The 18,831-nt window shown below is 49.9% G+C and overlaps 1 protein-coding gene across 3 annotated transcripts in view; it reads left to right on the top strand.

The window, feature by feature from the left end:
• Window positions 1–496: 496 nt before the first annotated feature.
• Window positions 497–18,831, top strand: part of FANCA (FA complementation group A) — a 42,672-nt gene continuing 24,337 nt past the window's right edge. For 2 of the 3 annotated variants that reach the window (XM_074314982.2, XM_019740490.3), the window contains exons 1-20: window positions 498–635; window positions 1,429–1,538; window positions 1,893–1,977; window positions 3,661–3,803; window positions 3,939–4,034; window positions 5,250–5,323; window positions 7,091–7,212; window positions 8,416–8,498; window positions 9,117–9,150; window positions 9,639–9,705; window positions 11,249–11,361; window positions 12,205–12,281; window positions 12,533–12,674; window positions 12,999–13,132; window positions 15,210–15,320; window positions 16,418–16,513; window positions 16,601–16,660; window positions 17,335–17,423; window positions 18,154–18,214; window positions 18,309–18,358. In XM_074314982.2, coding sequence (XP_074171083.2) covers window positions 557–635; window positions 1,429–1,538; window positions 1,893–1,977; window positions 3,661–3,803; window positions 3,939–4,034; window positions 5,250–5,323; window positions 7,091–7,212; window positions 8,416–8,498; window positions 9,117–9,150; window positions 9,639–9,705; window positions 11,249–11,361; window positions 12,205–12,281; window positions 12,533–12,674; window positions 12,999–13,132; window positions 15,210–15,320; window positions 16,418–16,513; window positions 16,601–16,660; window positions 17,335–17,423; window positions 18,154–18,214; window positions 18,309–18,358 — 1,826 coding nt within the window. In that variant the 5' untranslated portion in view covers window positions 498–556. Of the gene's footprint in view, window positions 636–1,428; window positions 1,539–1,892; window positions 1,978–3,660; window positions 3,804–3,938; window positions 4,035–5,249; window positions 5,324–7,090; window positions 7,213–8,415; window positions 8,499–9,116; window positions 9,151–9,638; window positions 9,706–11,248; window positions 11,362–12,204; window positions 12,282–12,532; window positions 12,675–12,998; window positions 13,133–15,209; window positions 15,321–16,417; window positions 16,514–16,600; window positions 16,661–17,334; window positions 17,424–18,153; window positions 18,215–18,308; window positions 18,359–18,831 lie in introns of all 3 variants that reach the window. The other variant, XM_088800391.1, reaches the window with a different exon arrangement.

The following is an 18,831-nucleotide window of genomic DNA, read 5'->3' as shown; positions in this document are numbered from 1 at the left end:
GTGGCCCTGGCCGCTTCACGGGCTACACGGGCTACCGTATTGGACACAATGGACACAGACGATTTCTGTCATTGCAGGTCTTACAGGGCAGTGACGACACGCTCACTCCTGTCTTCAGCTTTACACCGGACGGTTCTGAATGACGCTGCCCGCGGTTTTCAGCGTCTCTCTGCATTTGGGTTTGTCAGGCTGTTTCTTCATGACCAGCTATGCGTCACTGTTGGCAGGAATAATGCCTTAGCGATGCCACAGTTTTCGCAAACGTGATGCCGTTTGCAATCCGCTCCGCTAATCGTCAACTCCAAACCAAGCTCCGCCTTGCCCACGTGTCAGGCGCTTCCCTCGCTCTCACCGCCTACAAATGGGAGGCCACACGCCTCCACCAAGATGGCCGCGGCGCGAGGCGCCCGCCTCAGAGGGGTGTGGCCGGGCATCCGGCAGCCAATGGGCGTGCGCGTCCGGCCGCAGCCAATGGGAGGCAGCGCCGTCCACAGCCAATGGGAAGGCAGCGCGGGCTGGACGCCGGGAACCGCTGCTGAAGTGCTGCATTCCTGCTATGTCGGACTCCCGCGCGTCGGACGGCCCCTCAGACCCGGGGCCCCGGGGCCGCAGACGAGCCTGGGCTGAACTGCTGGGTAGGGGGGCGCGGGGGCCGCGGGAGTGGGCGGCTCTGGGCTCCGAGACCACTTCCCGGTCCAGCCTCGGCCGGCCTGACCCGGGGAGGCCCGGGTCCTCCGCGTGCAGGCTGCCTTCAGCCCGCTGGGCCCCGACCCCTGACCCTCCCAACTCCGGTCCCCGGCCCCTTCACGTCCCCTCCACCTCCTGTCCCCAGGCCCTCCTGTCCTCCCGATCCTCGTCCCTATCCCCTCCTCGCCCCCTCCCAGCGTCGCTCTTTGTCAAACGTGAGGTTGAGAAAGACTGTTCTGCGAAGTGGGGACATGAGGTTTACCCCACGCGTGGGTCCAGGAGCGCTGCGCGACTAACGCTCAGTGAGCTTAGCTCCAGGACCACATAACCTCACTGAGCAAGAATCAGTCCCAAGAAACGAAAGCTCGTGCAGTACTGCTAACTAAACCAGGCTTTCCTCGGATTTCACCACTTTTCCCCATAAAGGTCCATTTCTGTCCCAGGATCCCACATCACATTCAGTCGCTCATCTTAATCGACCTCCATGGGTGACTGTTCCTCGTGTTTCCTTGTCTTTTCTGATCTAGACATTTGGAGGAGACTGGTCTGTCAATTTTTGGAACTCCTTCAGTTGGATGTGTCTGACATTTTCTCATGATTGAGTTGAGGTTATGCGTTTTGGGCAGGAATCCCAGGGAAATAGCGTGCCTCATGTGAGGGGGTACCCGAATCAGGAGGTGTTGGTACCTGAGTTTTTGAATAGTGCTGTGGTGTGTTTTTTTAATTGATTTTCCCCTTTAGCGGGAAGGGTCAGGAGGCAGAAGTTGGATCCTGGGAGGGAACAGAAGTTACAGGAATCAGCCCTGAGCCTCCTGAGCAGCCATCTGAACTTGAATCACCTTTTGCTTGAGGTAAGGGGCGATGGGCTTGGCCTTTGCAGCAGACTTAGGTTTGGGGTTTTTGAACCCAGCCAAGGCATAATCTTTATGAAAAGACACTGAAAAGCCTCATGAGTATTGGGTAGAAGCAGCCATTAAATGTTGACTAGTTGAGAAAAAATGTGGGAGCATTTATCTTTTTGGAGATAAAAGAAGTTCAAAAGTGAATTTAGTAATTCTCAAAAAGGCTTTAGTAAGTTTCACGTTTTAAAAATATTTTACCTCAAAATATTTGAGAGTAAGGCAGTAGGCAAGCATTATACACACACAGGTTTTTGTGCACACACGGCTTGAATTTTAAAAAAGGAGTTTTTGTTTGGTTCCTAGGTAGAAGGTCCACCATGTAAAAAATTGTGTCTCAGCGAATTGATTGATCGTGAGGCCTGCGCTGATCTTTCTAGTTCATTCATAGGTGAGTTAGAGCTTCATTTTCTTACTATATTGAGTCATGGAGGAGCTTTATAAGCATTGACTTACTTATAATAAGCAGAAATTGAAATTCCCCCAGATAATGGTTTTCTGCTTATATGTGTAGTCACGAACAAGTCTTGGTTTTGTGACTTCGTTAGGGTTTGTTTTGAGGCTGTTATTTAAAAAACTATTTGCTCAACATGGGGCTTAGAAGCAGTAGGACCCAAAGTGTCCCTTGGAAAAATGTGGGACAGTAATGTGCACATTCACGGAAGTGGTGAAAACAGGTTGTACTATGTGGGGGAGCACGAAGGAAACCAGAAATATGTTTCTAGGTGCCCACCTTTCAATTTGAGAATATGAGATCGGGAAAGTTCTGTGGGAAGAACAAAAAATAAGTTATTTTCTGGTCATTCACATTTTTATGACGTAGTGACTATCATTTCAGAAAGAGATATTTACTAATTCATTAATTTGTTTTAAATTTCTATTGAAATGACCTTAAATGATTAGCTTGGTAAAATATATTGATTTTCTCTGCCATTATTGTATTTGAATTACACAAATTATGCATCGTCATCCCAGGGAGCCAAGCTCAGCCACTTTGTTGTATGGAATTTTGGATGAAGGCATAAGAACTTACAGAAGAAGCTTTTAACCTTGACCACAGAGATATAAATAGACCCTTACTTCATTAATTTTTCAGTTTTTCCTGCTGAGGTAGTGGCTATCCTTTTTATTTGTACTTATATGGAAAAGACAAAAGCCTTGTAAATAAAAACAGAAATTATTTTCCCATGGATACACACTGGAAATAAATGGCTAGAAATTACCAATTTTTATCTTTCTACCATAAATTATTTCTTGACCATAGCAGTTGATAATTTCTAATACTGTCATTCGGAACCTTTATAACTACTGTAAGTATTTTCACTTACATATTGATATGTGTTTTCAGAGCCTCAAAGATAAATTGGCATGTGCTACATTTTCCTATTTTTAAAAAAAATTAGGTTTGGATAACAGAACAGCAAAAAAGAAAAAAAAATTAGGTTTGGAAGTCAAATAAATTAGAAAACAATATACTTATAGGCACTATCATTTTCCAGGCTGCCTAGCATCTCTCACTTTATTGAGTGCAGACCAGAGGCTGATCTGTGTGGAGGCTGGTGGCTACCTGTGGGCCCAGCACCTAGGTTCCCTCTGGCAGCCCACTTGTGCCTGCACTGCCCCCCAGGTGCGTGGCACAGCATTGGGAAAGCAGACCCAGTTTCCACTCAGACATCATTGTAAAGATGGTGGGAGCCAGTCTTTGACACTGAAGTAATTAGAAAAACAGGAATTCATTATGAGCCTGCTGTCGTTCCCAGTGTGTTGTGCTCCTTAGGAAAAAGTTGATAAAATTGTTAATCAGAATATATCTGCCAACCTCCCTCATTTGTGTCCCATGGGATACACAAATATGTGTGTGAACTGTGGGCTTCAGATGCTGCCTCTGATGGTCTCACGAGCTGCTTCAGTCATGGACTTGTCTTAATTTTATACCTTTGTCTTTCCCTGTAGATCTATCCTTGAAAAGGCCATTTTCTGTGGTGCTGCAATGTAAAGAAGGCGTTTTAAACCACAAGTCTTCTGTTGTAGATTTTGTTGTAGTATATCTCCTGTGTTCTTTGTTGTCTTTAAGGCTCTGCTTTGCGGGATCAAGCCTCGCGGCTGGAAGTTCCAGTGGCAGTGCTGTCCAGCCAGATGGTCGCCTCTAGTCTTGTGCAGATCTGTGAGGCAGGTGCAGAGGCCTCCCAGGGGGTGCTGTTGGACTCAGAGCAAAGAGTAAGATGCGGCACGGGTGGGGAAACTGTACTGCTAGTTACTTTTAAGCTGCTTGGGAAAATAGGGTATTTCTGTAATATTGTTTCAGGTATTTGCTTTTTTTTTTTTAAAAAAAGATTTAACCTCTCTTTTCAGAATAAACTATCTTCCTTGCTAGAGATCACTCGATATTTATTAACACACAGTATGTTCTCCCGTCTGTCCTTCTGTCAAGAATTATGGAAAGTACAGGTAAATTTGAGATTGTAACTCTGACTTGGCTATGGGTTCGCAAGTATTGTGAAGCCATCAGAATCCTTGCGTTTCCTTAGGAATCTCACCACGCATCTCCTTAATTATGGAGAGTGGGAGAAAGCATTGAGCAAATGCCTGCCCCTGGATGGGAAAGAAGTACCCTCAGTTACCGTATTTGTTAATATTCACCCAGCATTAGTAATACTGTTTCGAATAGGATATAGCACAGAAACAAGTTCTGCCTTCTTAAATAATTGTGAACAATTTTCCAGGGCAGTGTAGTCAACTAGAAAGATAGAATTCTAAAAATTATTCTTACCTGTCCTTTTTTGAAACATTTTGAATTCATTAGGCTTATAGCTTTTTGAACAGTTGAAAGAACTCAAACTGCTTGGTTATTTAATGAAATCAGTAAGTTGAAAAGAGAGGAAAGAAAACCCTCAGGTGATGCTACCTTCCTGGTTTTTCCCCGCTGTTTTGTTTAGCATACATGCCAGAGTGCAGTTGATCTGTCAGGTGTGGGTACGGTCCCTGCACCTACGGGCACCTACCGTGGTGGGGGAAGACAGCTGAAATACAGGCGCTCCCAGGGATGCAGAGGAGAGTGGGCGATGGTCTGATTGGACAGTTGGGAAGGGCTTCCTACGAGAGCTAGAAGGGGTGTGGAGTGAAGTGAGAGTGTGGGTTCCTGGCTGAAAAAGGCCATGGGGATAGATGAGCAGGACGACTGGGGGCTGGGGTGTCTGTGCGGCAGGAGGGAGGCCTCACCGGGAGAGGCTGGGATCAGAGATGGAGGCCTGATCGCAAAGGGCCTGCGCCACATCCAAGAGTCCGAACCTTGTTCTGAGGCTCTGGGGACCACTGAAGGGTTCTAAAGAAGAGGTGGATGTGTCCGGTTTATGTTTGGGAATCTTGTGTTGGCCATAGGAGAGCAAGTTCTAGAAGTGGGTTAAGCTGGAGAACTGGGCAGGGCTCATGTCTGAGCCTGCAGGACATGTGGGTGCGGGGAAGGAGGGGAGGGATGAAAAGTGGGGATGGGGCGTGTCTGAAAGTTTGGTGAGTTTTATAATCACGGTGGGTAAAACATTGATTTTAGGCTGTGCTTGTTACTCCACTCTAGTTTGCCGTAGAGCATGGTGGTTCAGAACACAGGCTGAACATTCTATAAGCGAATGTGTCCTGAGGGACTCACGGTACTGTCATTTTCTTCAGGATTCCTTGCTGCTTGAAGCTGTGTGGCATCTTCTTACACAAAACATTGTGAGCCTCCAAGAGCTGCTGGAAAGGTGTGATAATTTAACATGGCCTTAATGTTCCATAATTTATTTTTTGTGACTTAGTCTAGTGTGACTTGTTTATACATCAAAGCCAAAAGTCACCTGGAGAAACTATTACGGTCACCCCTGAACAACACGGGCGAACTGTGTGAGTCCACTTCACATGGATGTTTTCAGTAAGTAGGGTTGGCCCTCTGTATCCATGGGTTTCACGTCTGTGGACTCAGCCAACTGAGGATCAAACACAGTATTTTGGATTTGCATTTGGGGGTCTGCGAATGTGGGGGCCCAACAGTGTGCATCGATCTGTGGCATTTTACATGAGGGACTTGAGCGTCTGCAGAGTTTGGTGCCCGTGGGGCCAGGGCCTTGCACATGCCTCGGATGACTGCAGTTAAAGGCACTCAGAAGCTTGACACGCATTTTCAACCCCTTGTTTTTCAAGGGTCAGCTGTACTTTATTATTTAAAGAGAACGTTATTTTGTAATTGAAGTCGTATCAGGCACAGACTTAGTAATGTTTTCTTTGTATATGATATGTCATGTGATACAATACTTTTGAGAAGTAAGAAAGAAGCTTTCGGGTAAATGTGGTTGATAGTCTGTGTGCACATACTTTTATTCCCTCCTGAAATCTCACCAAGAATCAGAAAGGGGATTTTATAAAAAGGTGTTACCCACAAAGATGGGGTGTGTGAGAGGAGACGGCCGCAACAGCGTTTGGGAGCAGGAGGCGGCTGGACCAGTGGTAGAGGACTCAGCACCCTGAGGCCAGACCTATCCTGAGCAAGCACCGTGGAGACAAGGGAGCCAGTCCAGTGTGTTTGTTCTTCCTATTAAAGACGCAAGTGTTGACGGCACCAGGTGCCTTTTGATGTCAGGGTGAAGGAGACAGTGACCAAAGCAGAACTGATTGAAAGCATATTTCAGAAGCATTTGGAACCTTGGATCGCTTGCCTTGCTCTAGGCAGCCAGGCAGGTGCCCCTCCCTAGCCGAACAGAAGACTGGAGGCTCGTGTTATTTATTCCCGGGTTGGGAAAAGCAGAGGGCATCCAGTCTGGAGGGTTGTCGAGCAGACTTGAAAATTCCCTGTTGAACCCACTGGTGGTGTTCCAAGGGCGTCACGTCTGGATTTGAACAGTTGGCTCTTCATACCAAAAACATTCTTGATGATTCAAAGAAGGAAAAAAGAAAAGAAATTATAAAAGTGCTAGAAGAAATGGAAGAATGTTTTTATAATCTTGAAGTGGGAAGGCCCAGATAATCCAATTTAAAAATCGACAAAGGATTTCAGTAGACATTTCTCCAAAGAAGACATCCCAGTGGCCAGTAAACACATGAGAAGATGCTCAGTGTCACTAGTCATGAGGGAAACGTAAACCTGACAGGCGAGACAGGTGAGGGTTCTCCCACATCAGGGCTTTGCCGATCACACGGGTTGTTCTCGTGGCTTGCGCCTGTGGTGACAACTGATAGCCGATCACTGCTGCTGTCTGATTACAGAACTGTCTATTATTATTACGGAATGGTTTTTTCCCCCCAACAATAGTAAGCTAGTCCAAATAAATAAACTATCTTCAGTGATGATTTTTAATGTCCCTAGCAGCCGTCCCTGACAACCCTTGTATGCCAGCTGTGACTTCTAGGTGTAGAATGGCTCAGATGGTTGCTAGGTCATTGTCAGTGGCCAAGCTTCCTCCTGAAGTGAGTGGGAAAGAAAGGGGTCTGATGGCGACGGAGTGATGGGATCAGTGTGCTGTGTGTTGTGTCCCCAGCCACGCCGATGTGCAGGCCATGGTGGCATGGCTGTCCAGGAGCCTCCAGTGTCTGTGTGCGCAGAGTGAGCAGACAGAAGCATCCAGTGAGCATGCCAACACCGCCAGGGCTATGCTGTCTGGTGAGTTCTTGATGGGGGTTCTGGGTAGAGTCCGTTGAGATCAGCTTTTGCTGTGATCATCAGTGGGAAGCAGGACAGGCTTCCCCGCCATGCTGTGTGGTTGGGAACGGAGGTCGCTGGCTTTTCGCAGGTTATTTTAAAATGTGCCCAAGGAAAAGCAGAGTGGGGACTTTGGGTGGGACTTGCAAGCTTGGTCCTGATCTGAGCCCAGTCGTAGGTCCGCCATAGGCACCTTTCCCTTTGAGTGGGCCCAGGCCCCTGCGGCTCTGAGCCAGCAGCCCCATCTGTCACCAGTGATCCCCGAAGAGGGAAATCTACAAGGAAATGAAAAATGGGATGAGAAGTGGAGTGTTCCACGTGGATTTTTTTCCTTTGCAAGTGATGTATTCCTTTTTCCCAAAGACTGTCTTGGTGGAGTGAGCTACTCACGACTCCTGATTCCTGTAACGGGCCCCAGATAATTTAAGTTCAAATTGGAGAGTAGACAGAAATTCTTTTTAATGTTATCCCTCTTGATTGTACTCTTTCCAGAAGGTATGTCCGTTTCCTGCCTCATTCCCCAGATTGTAATGCTTTCAGGTCCTTCTGTAAAGGCTCTTGCATCATTGGTGTAGGAGATTGGCTGGAGAGATAGTCCACAAGAAATCCTTAGAAGCTACCTTTTTGTTTAAGAGAAAAATCTTACTTAAAAACTTGATTGCAAGTACAGTTCACCCTTGAATAACGTGGGGGTTAGGGGCATTGACCGCTCACACAGTCGAAAATCTGCGAAACCTTAAGTTGGCCCTCTACATACATGGATGCCCAACCTTGGATTGAAAATACTGGTTTTGACCCCAATTTGGTTGACTGCAGATGTGACTCCTGGGAGGGCTGACTATTTACTTATTGAGAAAAACCCACGTGTACATGCACCAGCAGTTCAGACCTGTGTTGCTCAAGGGTCAGCTGTGTTTCCCTTTCAAATAGCACGGCAAGGAGAAGGGTCCGGTTTAGTCAGCTTTGCTCGGTTGGGTTTGGTGAACACTTGTGCACGGCATCTATCAGGCAGGGACCTGCAGGGCTCCCCAGGGCCAGGGGCAGGTGTCCCGACACTGCATGTGGGCCCTCCCCGCCAGGCCCCTCTGAAGTGCATGGTCTGTGGGACTCATGGCTGCCCAGAGACCACAGTGTATGTAAATACTTTGGTTTTGTGGTTTTCAGATTTTGTGCAAATGTTTGTTTTGAGGGGCTTTCAGGAGAACGCAGGTCTGAGAAGCAATGTGGAGCCTGAACGGATGCCCCAGGTAGGAGGAGAAGCCAAGTGCAGAATGCACAGAACTGGCCTCATTGGGAAATTGTGCGGCATGAAGGGTGGCCCCTCCCGTGTCGTACCTTTTGGAAGCTCCTGGACCAGTAGCTGGCCTTTTTATGCTCTGATCATGAGATGCTCCCCGGGTGGTGTTGCTCCCTAGTCCAACAGATGTGGGGGGTGGAGACAGCAGTGATATCTGCCCCCATGTCTTCTGGTTTCCGAGGCTCTTGGGGCTGAAGGTCTTCTTTATGGCCCACAATACAGCCTGTGCCTTTAGATGAGAGAGCACTTCACGGGGTTTGAGAACTCTGCACTGATGTTGACTGAGCCCATGTGAGCCAGATGCCACAGGAAGTGGGGCTGGCAGGCCGACAGGATGCTGCCAGGGCCCTGGGCAGTCTCGGGGTGTCACGACAGACACTTCCAGAAAGCCTGCCTTTTCACTGTCTGGTCTCAGTATCAGTATTGGGATGATACGTAGATCTAAGAGGAAATCTTAAAAGTGCACTTCTTTGAAAAGTCAGTTTCGTCCTTCACGGTAGAGGAACCACAGTTTTTTGGAGCGGTGCATATGGTTTCCGTGGTGATGGTGGCCCCATTGTCGTTTCAGATCGCCGTGGCCGTGCTTCAGAGAATGCTGGCTTGTGAGTCAACTGCTGGGTGCCGCACACTGTAAATGACTGAGTTTGCTCATGAATAGTCTCAGTTTTCTGCCTTTCTATTTCAAGTGTTTTACCTGTTTGTACATTTCTCCCTATAGTCCCAGTACTAGAAAACCCCTTTTTTGGCTGTAATTTAGTATAAACCAACTGTCTACTTCCTCTGCTGGCCCAGTACCTGCTGGCTTCACAGTTAATCTCCAGAGCTGTGTGCGACCACATTTGACAGTTCATTAGGGGACATTTTACTGTCTACATATTTTGACTTTTTAAAGGCTTCACTGAGACGCTTGGAAGCATGAAGGACTTGTGTCATCTGGGGGTTTAGGCAGCCTGGGAGGTCTGTAACGTGGAAATGAGGGACTCTTATCAAAGACCCACAACCTGACTTGTTAAAAAATATTTGCATTGTTTTTGTTGCACTGTGATGGTATGCTGACAACGTGTGTTTCTGTTCCCACGTTCTGCATCAGTCGCCCTGGAAGCCTTGGCTGCTGGCGTGCAGGAAGAGTCCTCAGTACACAAGGCAGTGAAGTGTTGGTATGTTTCTGGGGTGTCTTGGGGGTGGTTCCTGCTAGGTTAGAGGTCCTGTGTATTTTAGATACTCTGGAAATACCAACAAGTGACTCCTGAGCACACTTCCTCTGCCATTGTGTCAGCGGCGGGAACAATAACAGCTGAGAAGTACTGCAGACGCCTTGGAGATGAGGCAGGAGGCCGGGTACCCTTTCTGTAGACTCCCCCAACCCCCCATCCCTCCAAGCCCAGCTCCTGCGGGTCAGACACATCCCTCTCCCCACCCAGGGCAACCTCCTCACTGTCTTGGCTCTGCCCTCTCGGCTGTCTGCAGGGCTTCCTACAGCATAGCTGCAGTCACTTTCCTGCTGAGCCCACCGGCTCCAGGGCTCCTGCCCAGACCCGCCGTGGCCCTGGTTTTACTGCGCTTGCTGTTTCTCCACGGCTCTGGAGGTGCACATGGACACACTGTGGGGCGGACATGGGGGTATCGGGGTTCGCTTCAGAGTAACATGGGTGAGGCCGTCCTGGAGGATGGCTCTGTTCCGGGAAAGCAGGAGAATTTCCCTGCATTTCCTGACTTAGTGAATCTCTGTAGTTTCGTTTCTGTACTCCACAATACGTTATAGTCTTCAACTATGCTCCGTAATTCAGTACTTTATTTAAATAGTGACAACACTGTTTTGTTCTCTGAATTTTATGCATTTTTATGATGTGCTGACAGCATTGTTCAAACTTACATCCGGAGAGTCAGATAATGATCATGGATCTGCTTGTTTCTTTTTGAACTTTTTAATTAGTTGCCAGTACTTAAATAAAATCAGACATCCCGTAATAGTCTGGGTGGCAAGCTGGGACCCTGCCCCCGCCCGAAGGAGCAGGGCCTATGAGTTCCGTGTCCTCGTTTTTGTGTGACCTTGGGGCAGTTCACATCTCTGCTGGGACACTTGACTTTCTCCCCTGAGGAACTGGGGTAGGGCCGACTCTGGTGCATGCCCCATTATCAGTCCTGGTCACCCTTTGTCCCTACTGACCTGTCAGTGATGCCCTGCTCCCTCCGACGGACAGCCCTCCCTCGCCCCTCCCACTCCTGTCATGGGACATCATTGGATCCAGGAACAGTTGCTGTGTGTGCCAGGCACTGTACCAGGGGCTCTGCGCAAGGCTTGGCATAACCCCACTGTCTCTGGTTCCCATTTCACAGATGAGGAGACGGAGGCTTTGCAGTTTACTAGGACCTGGGCCCCCTTGGGTCTGGTTCTGCACAGGCCCGGCCCCTTCCTGACCCATCTGACTTCCATCTCCTTGGCTCGACGGGCATCTCTGTTGCTTGCTTGTGGTTTTCTTCCTGGTTGAAACTACACTTCCCTCAATTATATTTCAAGTTGGTAGAGACAGCGTTTCAGGGTTATGGAAAGGGCAAGGCTGTGATCTGGGGGCCGGGACCTTCAGGTCCATGGCTGCTTTGCTGGACAGAAGTGTGTCTGATGCCGTCAGCTGAGGTGGTGACGTCTTGGAGTCCGGCGGCACCTCCTTTCCTGAGACCCTCTTTCTGCTGCGTTTGCAGGTTCAGCATGTTCAGTGGACGCACGTACCACAGTATGATCCCGACAGATTGTCCAAAGAGGTTTGTCAGGCACAGTCTGACTCAGATACTCACCCACAAGCCTGTGCTGAAAGGTGGGTCCAGGGCTCAGTTTGCTTGGGGACCGTGGCCTCCCTTGACGGGAGTTTGGGCCCTGTGTAAAACACTTTGTGGCTGTGAAGGACACTATCATTAACTGTCCTTTCACTTGAAAGGAATGCGTTCTCATAAAGAAAATTTAGAATTAAAGAAGTGTGGAAAGAATTGTCCCTCCTCCCATCACCAAAGTAGAAAAATCTTTTACACGAAGTCTTCTGTTGTTTTCTAAATAGATTTCTGAAAACATAGTTATACTTTAAATTCCAGTGTTCTGTTTCCATGTGTCATATGTCATAAGCATTTTCTTAATGTAGTTGCCTGGCGTTCTTAAAAGTATTTCCTACGCATGTCGTCTACCAATGAGCGTCCTTTGGCTAATGTCGCCAACCCATCAGTGACAGACTGTCTGCAAGTTTCTGTTACTAATAAGGCTGAGCACCTTGCCCTCCGAGCTGTCCCTGTGCAGTGGCACATCTCTGGTGGGTCCTTGAGTGCGCCATGGACGCCCCCGACAGGCTGTGCTGCACTTCTTGAGGGCTTTTCAACAGTATCCTCACTGATTTCTTATTGACGGTTAGAGTTTAAAAGCAGCAAAACTAAAATGTACTCGAAGGATAAGAAAACATTTACAGCAAATATGATAGAGGACTACCAGCAGGTAACTGGACCAAGACGTAGGCTTTTCATAATATAGAACATGGCTACTAAATGGAAATGGGGACCTCACTAACTGAAAAAATACAAATGAACACAAAGCAGTTTTTAGACATGCAAGCTCTCAAACAGCACTCTGGTGATTGCTGACTTGACTTTTTTGTCTGTTTTCCTCCTGGATGAAGTTTCTGATGCTGTTCAAAGGCAAAGAGAGTGGAGCTTTGCCAGGACCCACCCCCTGCTGACCAGCCTGTACCGCAGGGTGAGTGTCAGGGTGGCATGCACCGGGGCCACCTGAGATCTGCTTCCGGAAAGCTCTGTGGGGCCGAGGCACTCACAGGTACAACCATCCACATCTGGGCCACCAGAACTGACTGCTGCAGAGACAGGCATGGTGTCCACTGTTGCCACTGCATGTTGTGTCGGGCAGGAAGTGGGATGGAGGGGAGCGTCCGGCTCCTGCCCAGCCAGCGGTTTGCTTGCACAGCTGAGGGGAGGGACCTTTGGTTTCAGCTCTTCGTGATTCTGAGTCCAGAGGAGCTGGTTGGCCATTTACAAGATGTTCTGGAAACACACGAGGTGAACTGGCAGCATGTGCTGTCCTGCGTGTCTGCACTGGTGACCTGCTTCCAGGAAGCACAGCAGCTGGTAATCGGTGCGCTCTGGTGGGGTCCTGTGGTATGTGTACGTGACTCGTATTGTCGGCAAGACCCTAGTATTTGCGGGCGAGCCCGTCGCAGTGTCCGTCTCAGCGAGGATGAAAGTCCTCAGCTGCCCAGAAGGTGCCCTGTGTCCTGGGGGCTGCGCTCTGCCGTGCTGTCCCTGGCTCCGCCCTCTGCCTCGCGTAGTTGATATTTGGCTTCCTCTGATCGTTGCCCTGTCCCCTGAAATTGGTGCTGGGCTTGCCAGCCCTAACCAGAAAGTGGCTGTTTCTCTTGGACGGCCCGTCTACCCGCTGTGACTGGCCACTCTCGCCTAGACTGGGCAGCCCGTCTGCTGGCCCGAGCCTTTGAGAGCTTCGACCTGGACAGCATGGTCACCGTGTTCCTGGTTGTGCGTCAGGCTGCGCTGGAGGGCCCCTCCGTGTTCCTGTCCTACGCAGACTGGTTCCAGGTGGGTTACCTTTGCTGGCGGGCAGGTGCTCCCAGCAGGTTGTCAGCATCTCCCCCCGACTCACCGTGGTAGGAAGGAATGCGTTCCGTGCATCAGCTCTGCAGGGGTGACCTCACAAACCCACACGTACCTCTTGGCCTCCCCCTGGGGGCCTGCCCCTTCCCAGGGTGCCTCCTCTCCTGCCTGGCCGGCCTCTTCCCTCCCTTCCGGGAAAACACTGTCAGGCAGTCAGGAGTGAGAGCTGAAGGTGCTGTTATTGCAGTGTGGTGACATCAGCTGTTTTCTGGTCAGTCTTGGAGAAGGTGTTTGGAGGTTCTCTGGTGTCTTCCTTTCTGTCCCCACTACGTCTCTGCAGCTGTCCCCGGCTGCTCAGTCTAGGCTTTTGAGGCTCCATGAGAACCCAGGCCATGCGTGGGGGGTGCCTTCTGGATGCCAGCCCTGAGGTCTGGCGCATGCAAGTCTGTCATTCACAGAAGCTTTGGGTGGTAGCTGTGCCTCTTTGTGGAGAGCTCACCTTCCCGGTTCCACGGGAGGCCAGCCGCTGTCTGCCGGCTGCATTGGTAGAGGATGGTGGTCACGGGATTCCTTCTTTATTCTTTTATTTGCCCAAGTTCCTTCCCATCAACTTGTGCTGCCCCAGCCCTGGGCAGTTGGCCCAGGGGCTCCCACTGGACATGTGCAGGGTCGATGGCTGCGCCCTCAGGGTGCTGAGGGACTAGCCCCAGAACCCACCCCGCACTCGGGGCGGCGGGTCAGACTCAGTTGGCCTCGTTTCCATGTTTGCACGTCTGCATCTGCTGACCGCTTAGCCCAGGTGACTCCATCACGACCAATGTCCCCAGGCCTTAAGTTTTTCAGTTGTCAAGGCAACACACGTGGGAGAGGAATGCTGTTTTTGTGTGGTGTTGGGGGTGTTTTTTTTCTTTTTTCTTGTTTTGCCTTTTGTGATCACTTTTATCAAGGTATAATTTAAACAAAATAAAATGTACTCAATTTCAGTGAATGGTTACATGAGTTTTGACAGGCGTTAGGCATATGTTCAGTGTTTGCAGATCTGTTGTAATCTTTATTTTCAGGACTGTTAGAACTAAATAGAACAGTTTGGTGTTTGCAAATTGGAGCCCCTGGACTTGGGAATATAGTTCATATATAGTTCATAGTTCATCATAGTATGTACTTGGATGTAATTTTTCTAATTATGGAAAGAATGGCCTTTTTCCGTGTAGTAACAGTAAATACTTTGTAACCCCACTCTGGGATGTGTGTTACTTTAGACACTTTACATACAACGAGTGAACTGTGGATGTTCTGTGGGGTTCATTTCTGCTCTCTGTGGTTTCAGTATAACACCGAGGCTCTCTCTCGGTTGAGTAGATGTTGGTAAGACTCAGGAAGCCTCTGTGTAGATGGATTAAATGGAGGGAAATGACCTCCTTGTACTGGGGTGGGAGGGTGTAAACTGGGAGCTGACTGGCGATGTGGGGGGGGCTCCCTTTTTATCAGCTGGTGTTTGCGTCTGCCCACACCATCGTAGTGTTCAGAAGAATTGTGTTTTCTCTGAGAGAAGAGCTGCAGCCGGGGCCTCCCGGTGATTAAACAGCGACCCACAGCGTTATGTGGGTGTGTGACACGGCCCGGCGCCAGGACTCCAGGTTGTGGGGGTGTGGAGCCTGGTTCTGTTTGGGCCTCTTTGACTGTGTATTTGGGGCCAAGGCCTGTAAGAATCTCCGTCTCCCCAGTCTCCCCTCAGGTGCCCTCGTTTCCTGGAAGGTCTGCTGCTTCTTTTAGTGACCTGAGGGCCTACCCTCTTTGGCTGCCTCTCCTACAGTGATATCATGCCCTGGGGCGAGTCTGGAAGTTGTGTGTTCACTGTTTGGAGTGGCTTCATCGCTCGGAAGGGGTCTTTGTTAGAGCACAAAAGACACTGCAGCTACCGTTTCAGCCTATTTCTTTAGTCGAAGTGTGACCATGACATTGGAATGATCTGAACCAAAATGGCTCTGTGTTTTCTCTGTTTTTGAGGCACACACACAGCGGAGTGCCCGCCACCCATGCCTCTCGCCCCTCTACCCTTCAGGCCTCTTTTGGGAGCGCAAGGGGCCCCCACAGCTGCAGCAAAAAGTCGCTGGTCTTCTTCTTCAAGTTCCTGTCAGACCTCGTGCCCTTTGAGGCCCCCCGCTACCTGCAGGTGAGAAGCTGACTGCTGGCACCTTCCGCTCACTTCCTCCTCAGTCCAAGGAAGGTACCCAGGGCATCCCCTGGTCTTCCCTGAGCAGGTGACAGTACAACCAAGATGTCCGTATGTGTTCAGTGACAGTGTTCGTGATAGTAAAGTGCCAGCAGTCAGCACTCGATCATCCCTGGGAGGTGGCCTGCAGGGCCGTGTCAGCCCTTCCGTGAAGCAACCCCGAGTGCACGTGCAGGAAGAGCAAGGTGTAGACTTAAGTGTATGCGGTCCCATTGTCGCTTTTTACGAATGCTGTTTTTACATTGAAGGAGAATAATCTGGTAGAATACACCCCAAACTGCCAGTGACTGTTACTTCTGGGTGTGGAAAACTTTACATTTTTATAACAAGCCTGTATTAATCTCATGATGAAAGTACACCTTTCTGAAAGCTTTTTTTTTTAGCTTTTTTTTTTCAATCGGACAACTATACCCAGCATTTGTTTTAGGGGGCAGGGTACCTGGAAACTGATTCTCACCTTTTTTTGATTAAGAAGTTTCTGTTACATCCCAAAGATGACATATGTAGTACTAGGATGGAAGGTAGAATGAGTCATGCCCAGCACAGGAGAAGCACAGAGCGCTGCCCTCAAGCCTCCGGGCCTTCCCTCTACACCTACCCTGAATGCTTGAGCCTCACCTACCCGGCCACCGTCTCCCCAGGAACCTCCTCCCCGGGCACCTCCTACCTGGGCACCCCCTCTCAGGCACCGTCTTCCTAGGTACCTCCTCCCGGGCACCACTGTTTGTGGCTGCAACTGACAGCCTTTAAAATGGAAAGGTGCCTCATGATTGGAGGCATGAACGCCACCTGCAGTGATGGGTGCCTCCCATTGGAGGAATGAGGAAAGGCGTGCAGAGGAGGCCCTGGGGTTTGGTGGCTGAGGGGACAGTGCCATCCCCCAGCCCACCCACTCAGGATTCCATTTGTCCCACCTCCAGCTTTTGTCCTCGTGCTCTTTGGCTAATTCTTTGACTTTCCTGGCCTCAATATAAGTGCCTCCCCAAAAGTCACCAGCATTTGGCAGACTGATGTCCTGCTCCGTCATCCACCTGCAGGTGCACATTCTCCACCCGCCACTCATCCCCAGCAAGTACCGCTCCCTCCTCACGGACTACGTCTCGCTGGCCAGGACACGGCTGGCCGACCTGAAGGTGAGTCCAGGCCACCCTCCCCTCCGACCTCCTGCAGCCGCCAGCACCTGTCTGGGCCCTCACCCTCTCGTCATATCTCCTCCGCAGTTTCCTGTAGAAAACCTGGGGCTCTATGAGGACTTGTCTGCAGCCGGGAACGTCACGGAGGTATCCCTGCAGTGCTCAGCAAGCGCAGTCATGTCTCTGTGGCGCTGGGCTGAGCGTGTGAGCCTTTTCTGTCCACGATCTGGCATGTCTGGTGCAGTGGGAGTGTGACGGTTATGCAGCAGTGTTGCTTCTCTGATACCTGGCCCATGCTGCTCACAGCAGGGGCATCTGCTTGTAGGAGACCTCTGTCCTCATGGGCTTGATGGGAGAGGTGGGTGTGGGGCCGTGGAGAGGCTCATGTTTTACTGGAGTTACAGGAAAAGGTGCCATTTGTGTAAACCACTGTCATATGGCCATGTGGCCTGAGTGTGTTTTTAAGACCCTCATGCTTAACAGCTGCGAATTGCTGGAGAACTCTTCTAGATGCTGTTAAAGGGAATATTCTAAAATAGTGCAGTTTTCCATTTAAGATTTATTGCTGTGCATGAGTAGCCATTTCATAGTTTTTTAAATATCAAGAGTTTAGTCTGCTGTCCCCTCTTCACCCCCCGGAACTCTTTAGCTGGAACCCTTTGTGGTCCCCGAGGGGTAGGAGGGGTGGCGGTGGCTTCCCAGAGCTGCTGAGCTGTCCCAGGCTGCGCATTGGTCTGACTTGCTGGGGCAGGGAGCTGTCAGCCCCTTCCCGCGGTTCTGCCAGCACGAGGGAGTTTGTCTCAGTGTCCCTGTGCATCCAGCCCCACAGCCAGGCGTCCCAGGATGTTGAGAAGGCTGTCACGGTGTTTGAACACACAGGAAGGATTCCTGTCGCCGTCATGGAGGCCAGGTAGGCCATGCCGCTCTCAGCTACGTGCGGTGGGGAGACCGACACGGCCAAGTGACATCCCAGCGAGGGTCCTGCAGCTGGCTGGCGCTAACCCCATGCCAGGCGTGCGTTTTCTTTAGGAACGCACGTGGCACCCCAAACAGCTGGCAAGTGGAGCCGTGTGCAGCCTGCCCTGTTCAGAGGGATGGGAATAGGCAGGCCTTTGGTTAGGTTTCGTAAGCATGGTTTCTGTTAGTGGTCATTGGTAACAGTGTAAAGCCAGGATGGGGAGAGAATTAAATAGCAGAAGCTTGTTGAATTTGGTGTGCACCCAAACTTACGAATTCTGGTTGTTGCCGTCATGGGGTAGCTTTCTGAAGGTATTGCTTCTGAGAAATGTGACCCCCAGCTCCGTGGATTTCTAGGTCAGCTCCTGGGAGAAGGCTCACATTTGACTGGGAGTGGTCTTTGTGGCCTTGATTAACCCAGGTTTCACGGCCATGCCCGTGGCAAAGCATTGTCTCGTTCCCTGGGACACGGCATTGTCACCAGCACAGACCACCCTTTGCACGAAATGTCCCGAGCACAGTGAAAAGGGACTTAGAAATGTGATCCAAAGGATAACCATTAAATGAGACGACCCACCTGGTGCCACCCCTTCCCTGCAGTGAGTGAGTGCGAGTTGGCGTTTGTTGTCCTCGCTGAAGCGTCCTGATGTCCTCTTGTCTGAGCCTGTTCTTCTGTGTTGCAGCATATTCAGGAGGTCCTACTACGTGGCTCACTTCCTCCCCGCCCTGCTCACACCGCGAGTGGTCAGTACGCGCCTTCACGAACTTGGGACCGAGGCGGCAATTAGCAACGTGTCCCTGTGCAGTGTGTCACTGGGCCTCGTCTTTCCTCTCACAGCTCCCGAGACACCCTGATAGCCGAGCGGCGTTTATAGAGTCCCTGAAGAGGTATGCACAGACACCTGTTTGTAGTAGGGTTTGGGACAATGCAGAGTTCCGGTTCTTCTTTAGAAACGTGTTCTAGCACATGGATGTTTTATTTATAAAATATTGACTCAAAGTTAGTTGGTTTGATTTTAAAATTTCTTTGATTTTGAGTATCACCACTTAGCATCTTTTTTCAATGAACGTGTAGAAAATCGGCTGGGAATTAAAGCAAGTGTTACTGGTATATAATCATTGTGAAAGGAGGAGACTTCAAGCAAAGACGGAAAAGAAAAGGGAGACGTGGAAGCCTCGGCTGCGGGGGTGTGGGTGGGCTCGGACCTGCACAGCTCCATGGAGGCCTTCAGTGGCACAGAGTTGGTTGGTTTCCGAAAGGTCGTCCTTGGGAGAAATAGAAAACTATAAATCCTGTTTTCTAGTGGAACTCTTATAAAGTGATGGAACCTATAAGAAGAAAGAGAAAGAGCATAGAAAGA

The sequence above is a fragment of the Rhinolophus sinicus genome, chromosome 8, assembly GCF_057876585.1.
Source record: "Rhinolophus sinicus isolate RSI-liver-muscle chromosome 8, RSI-T2T, whole genome shotgun sequence".
Taxonomy (NCBI): domain Eukaryota; kingdom Metazoa; phylum Chordata; class Mammalia; order Chiroptera; family Rhinolophidae; genus Rhinolophus; species Rhinolophus sinicus.
This window is presented reverse-complemented; position numbering and strand designations above follow the sequence as displayed.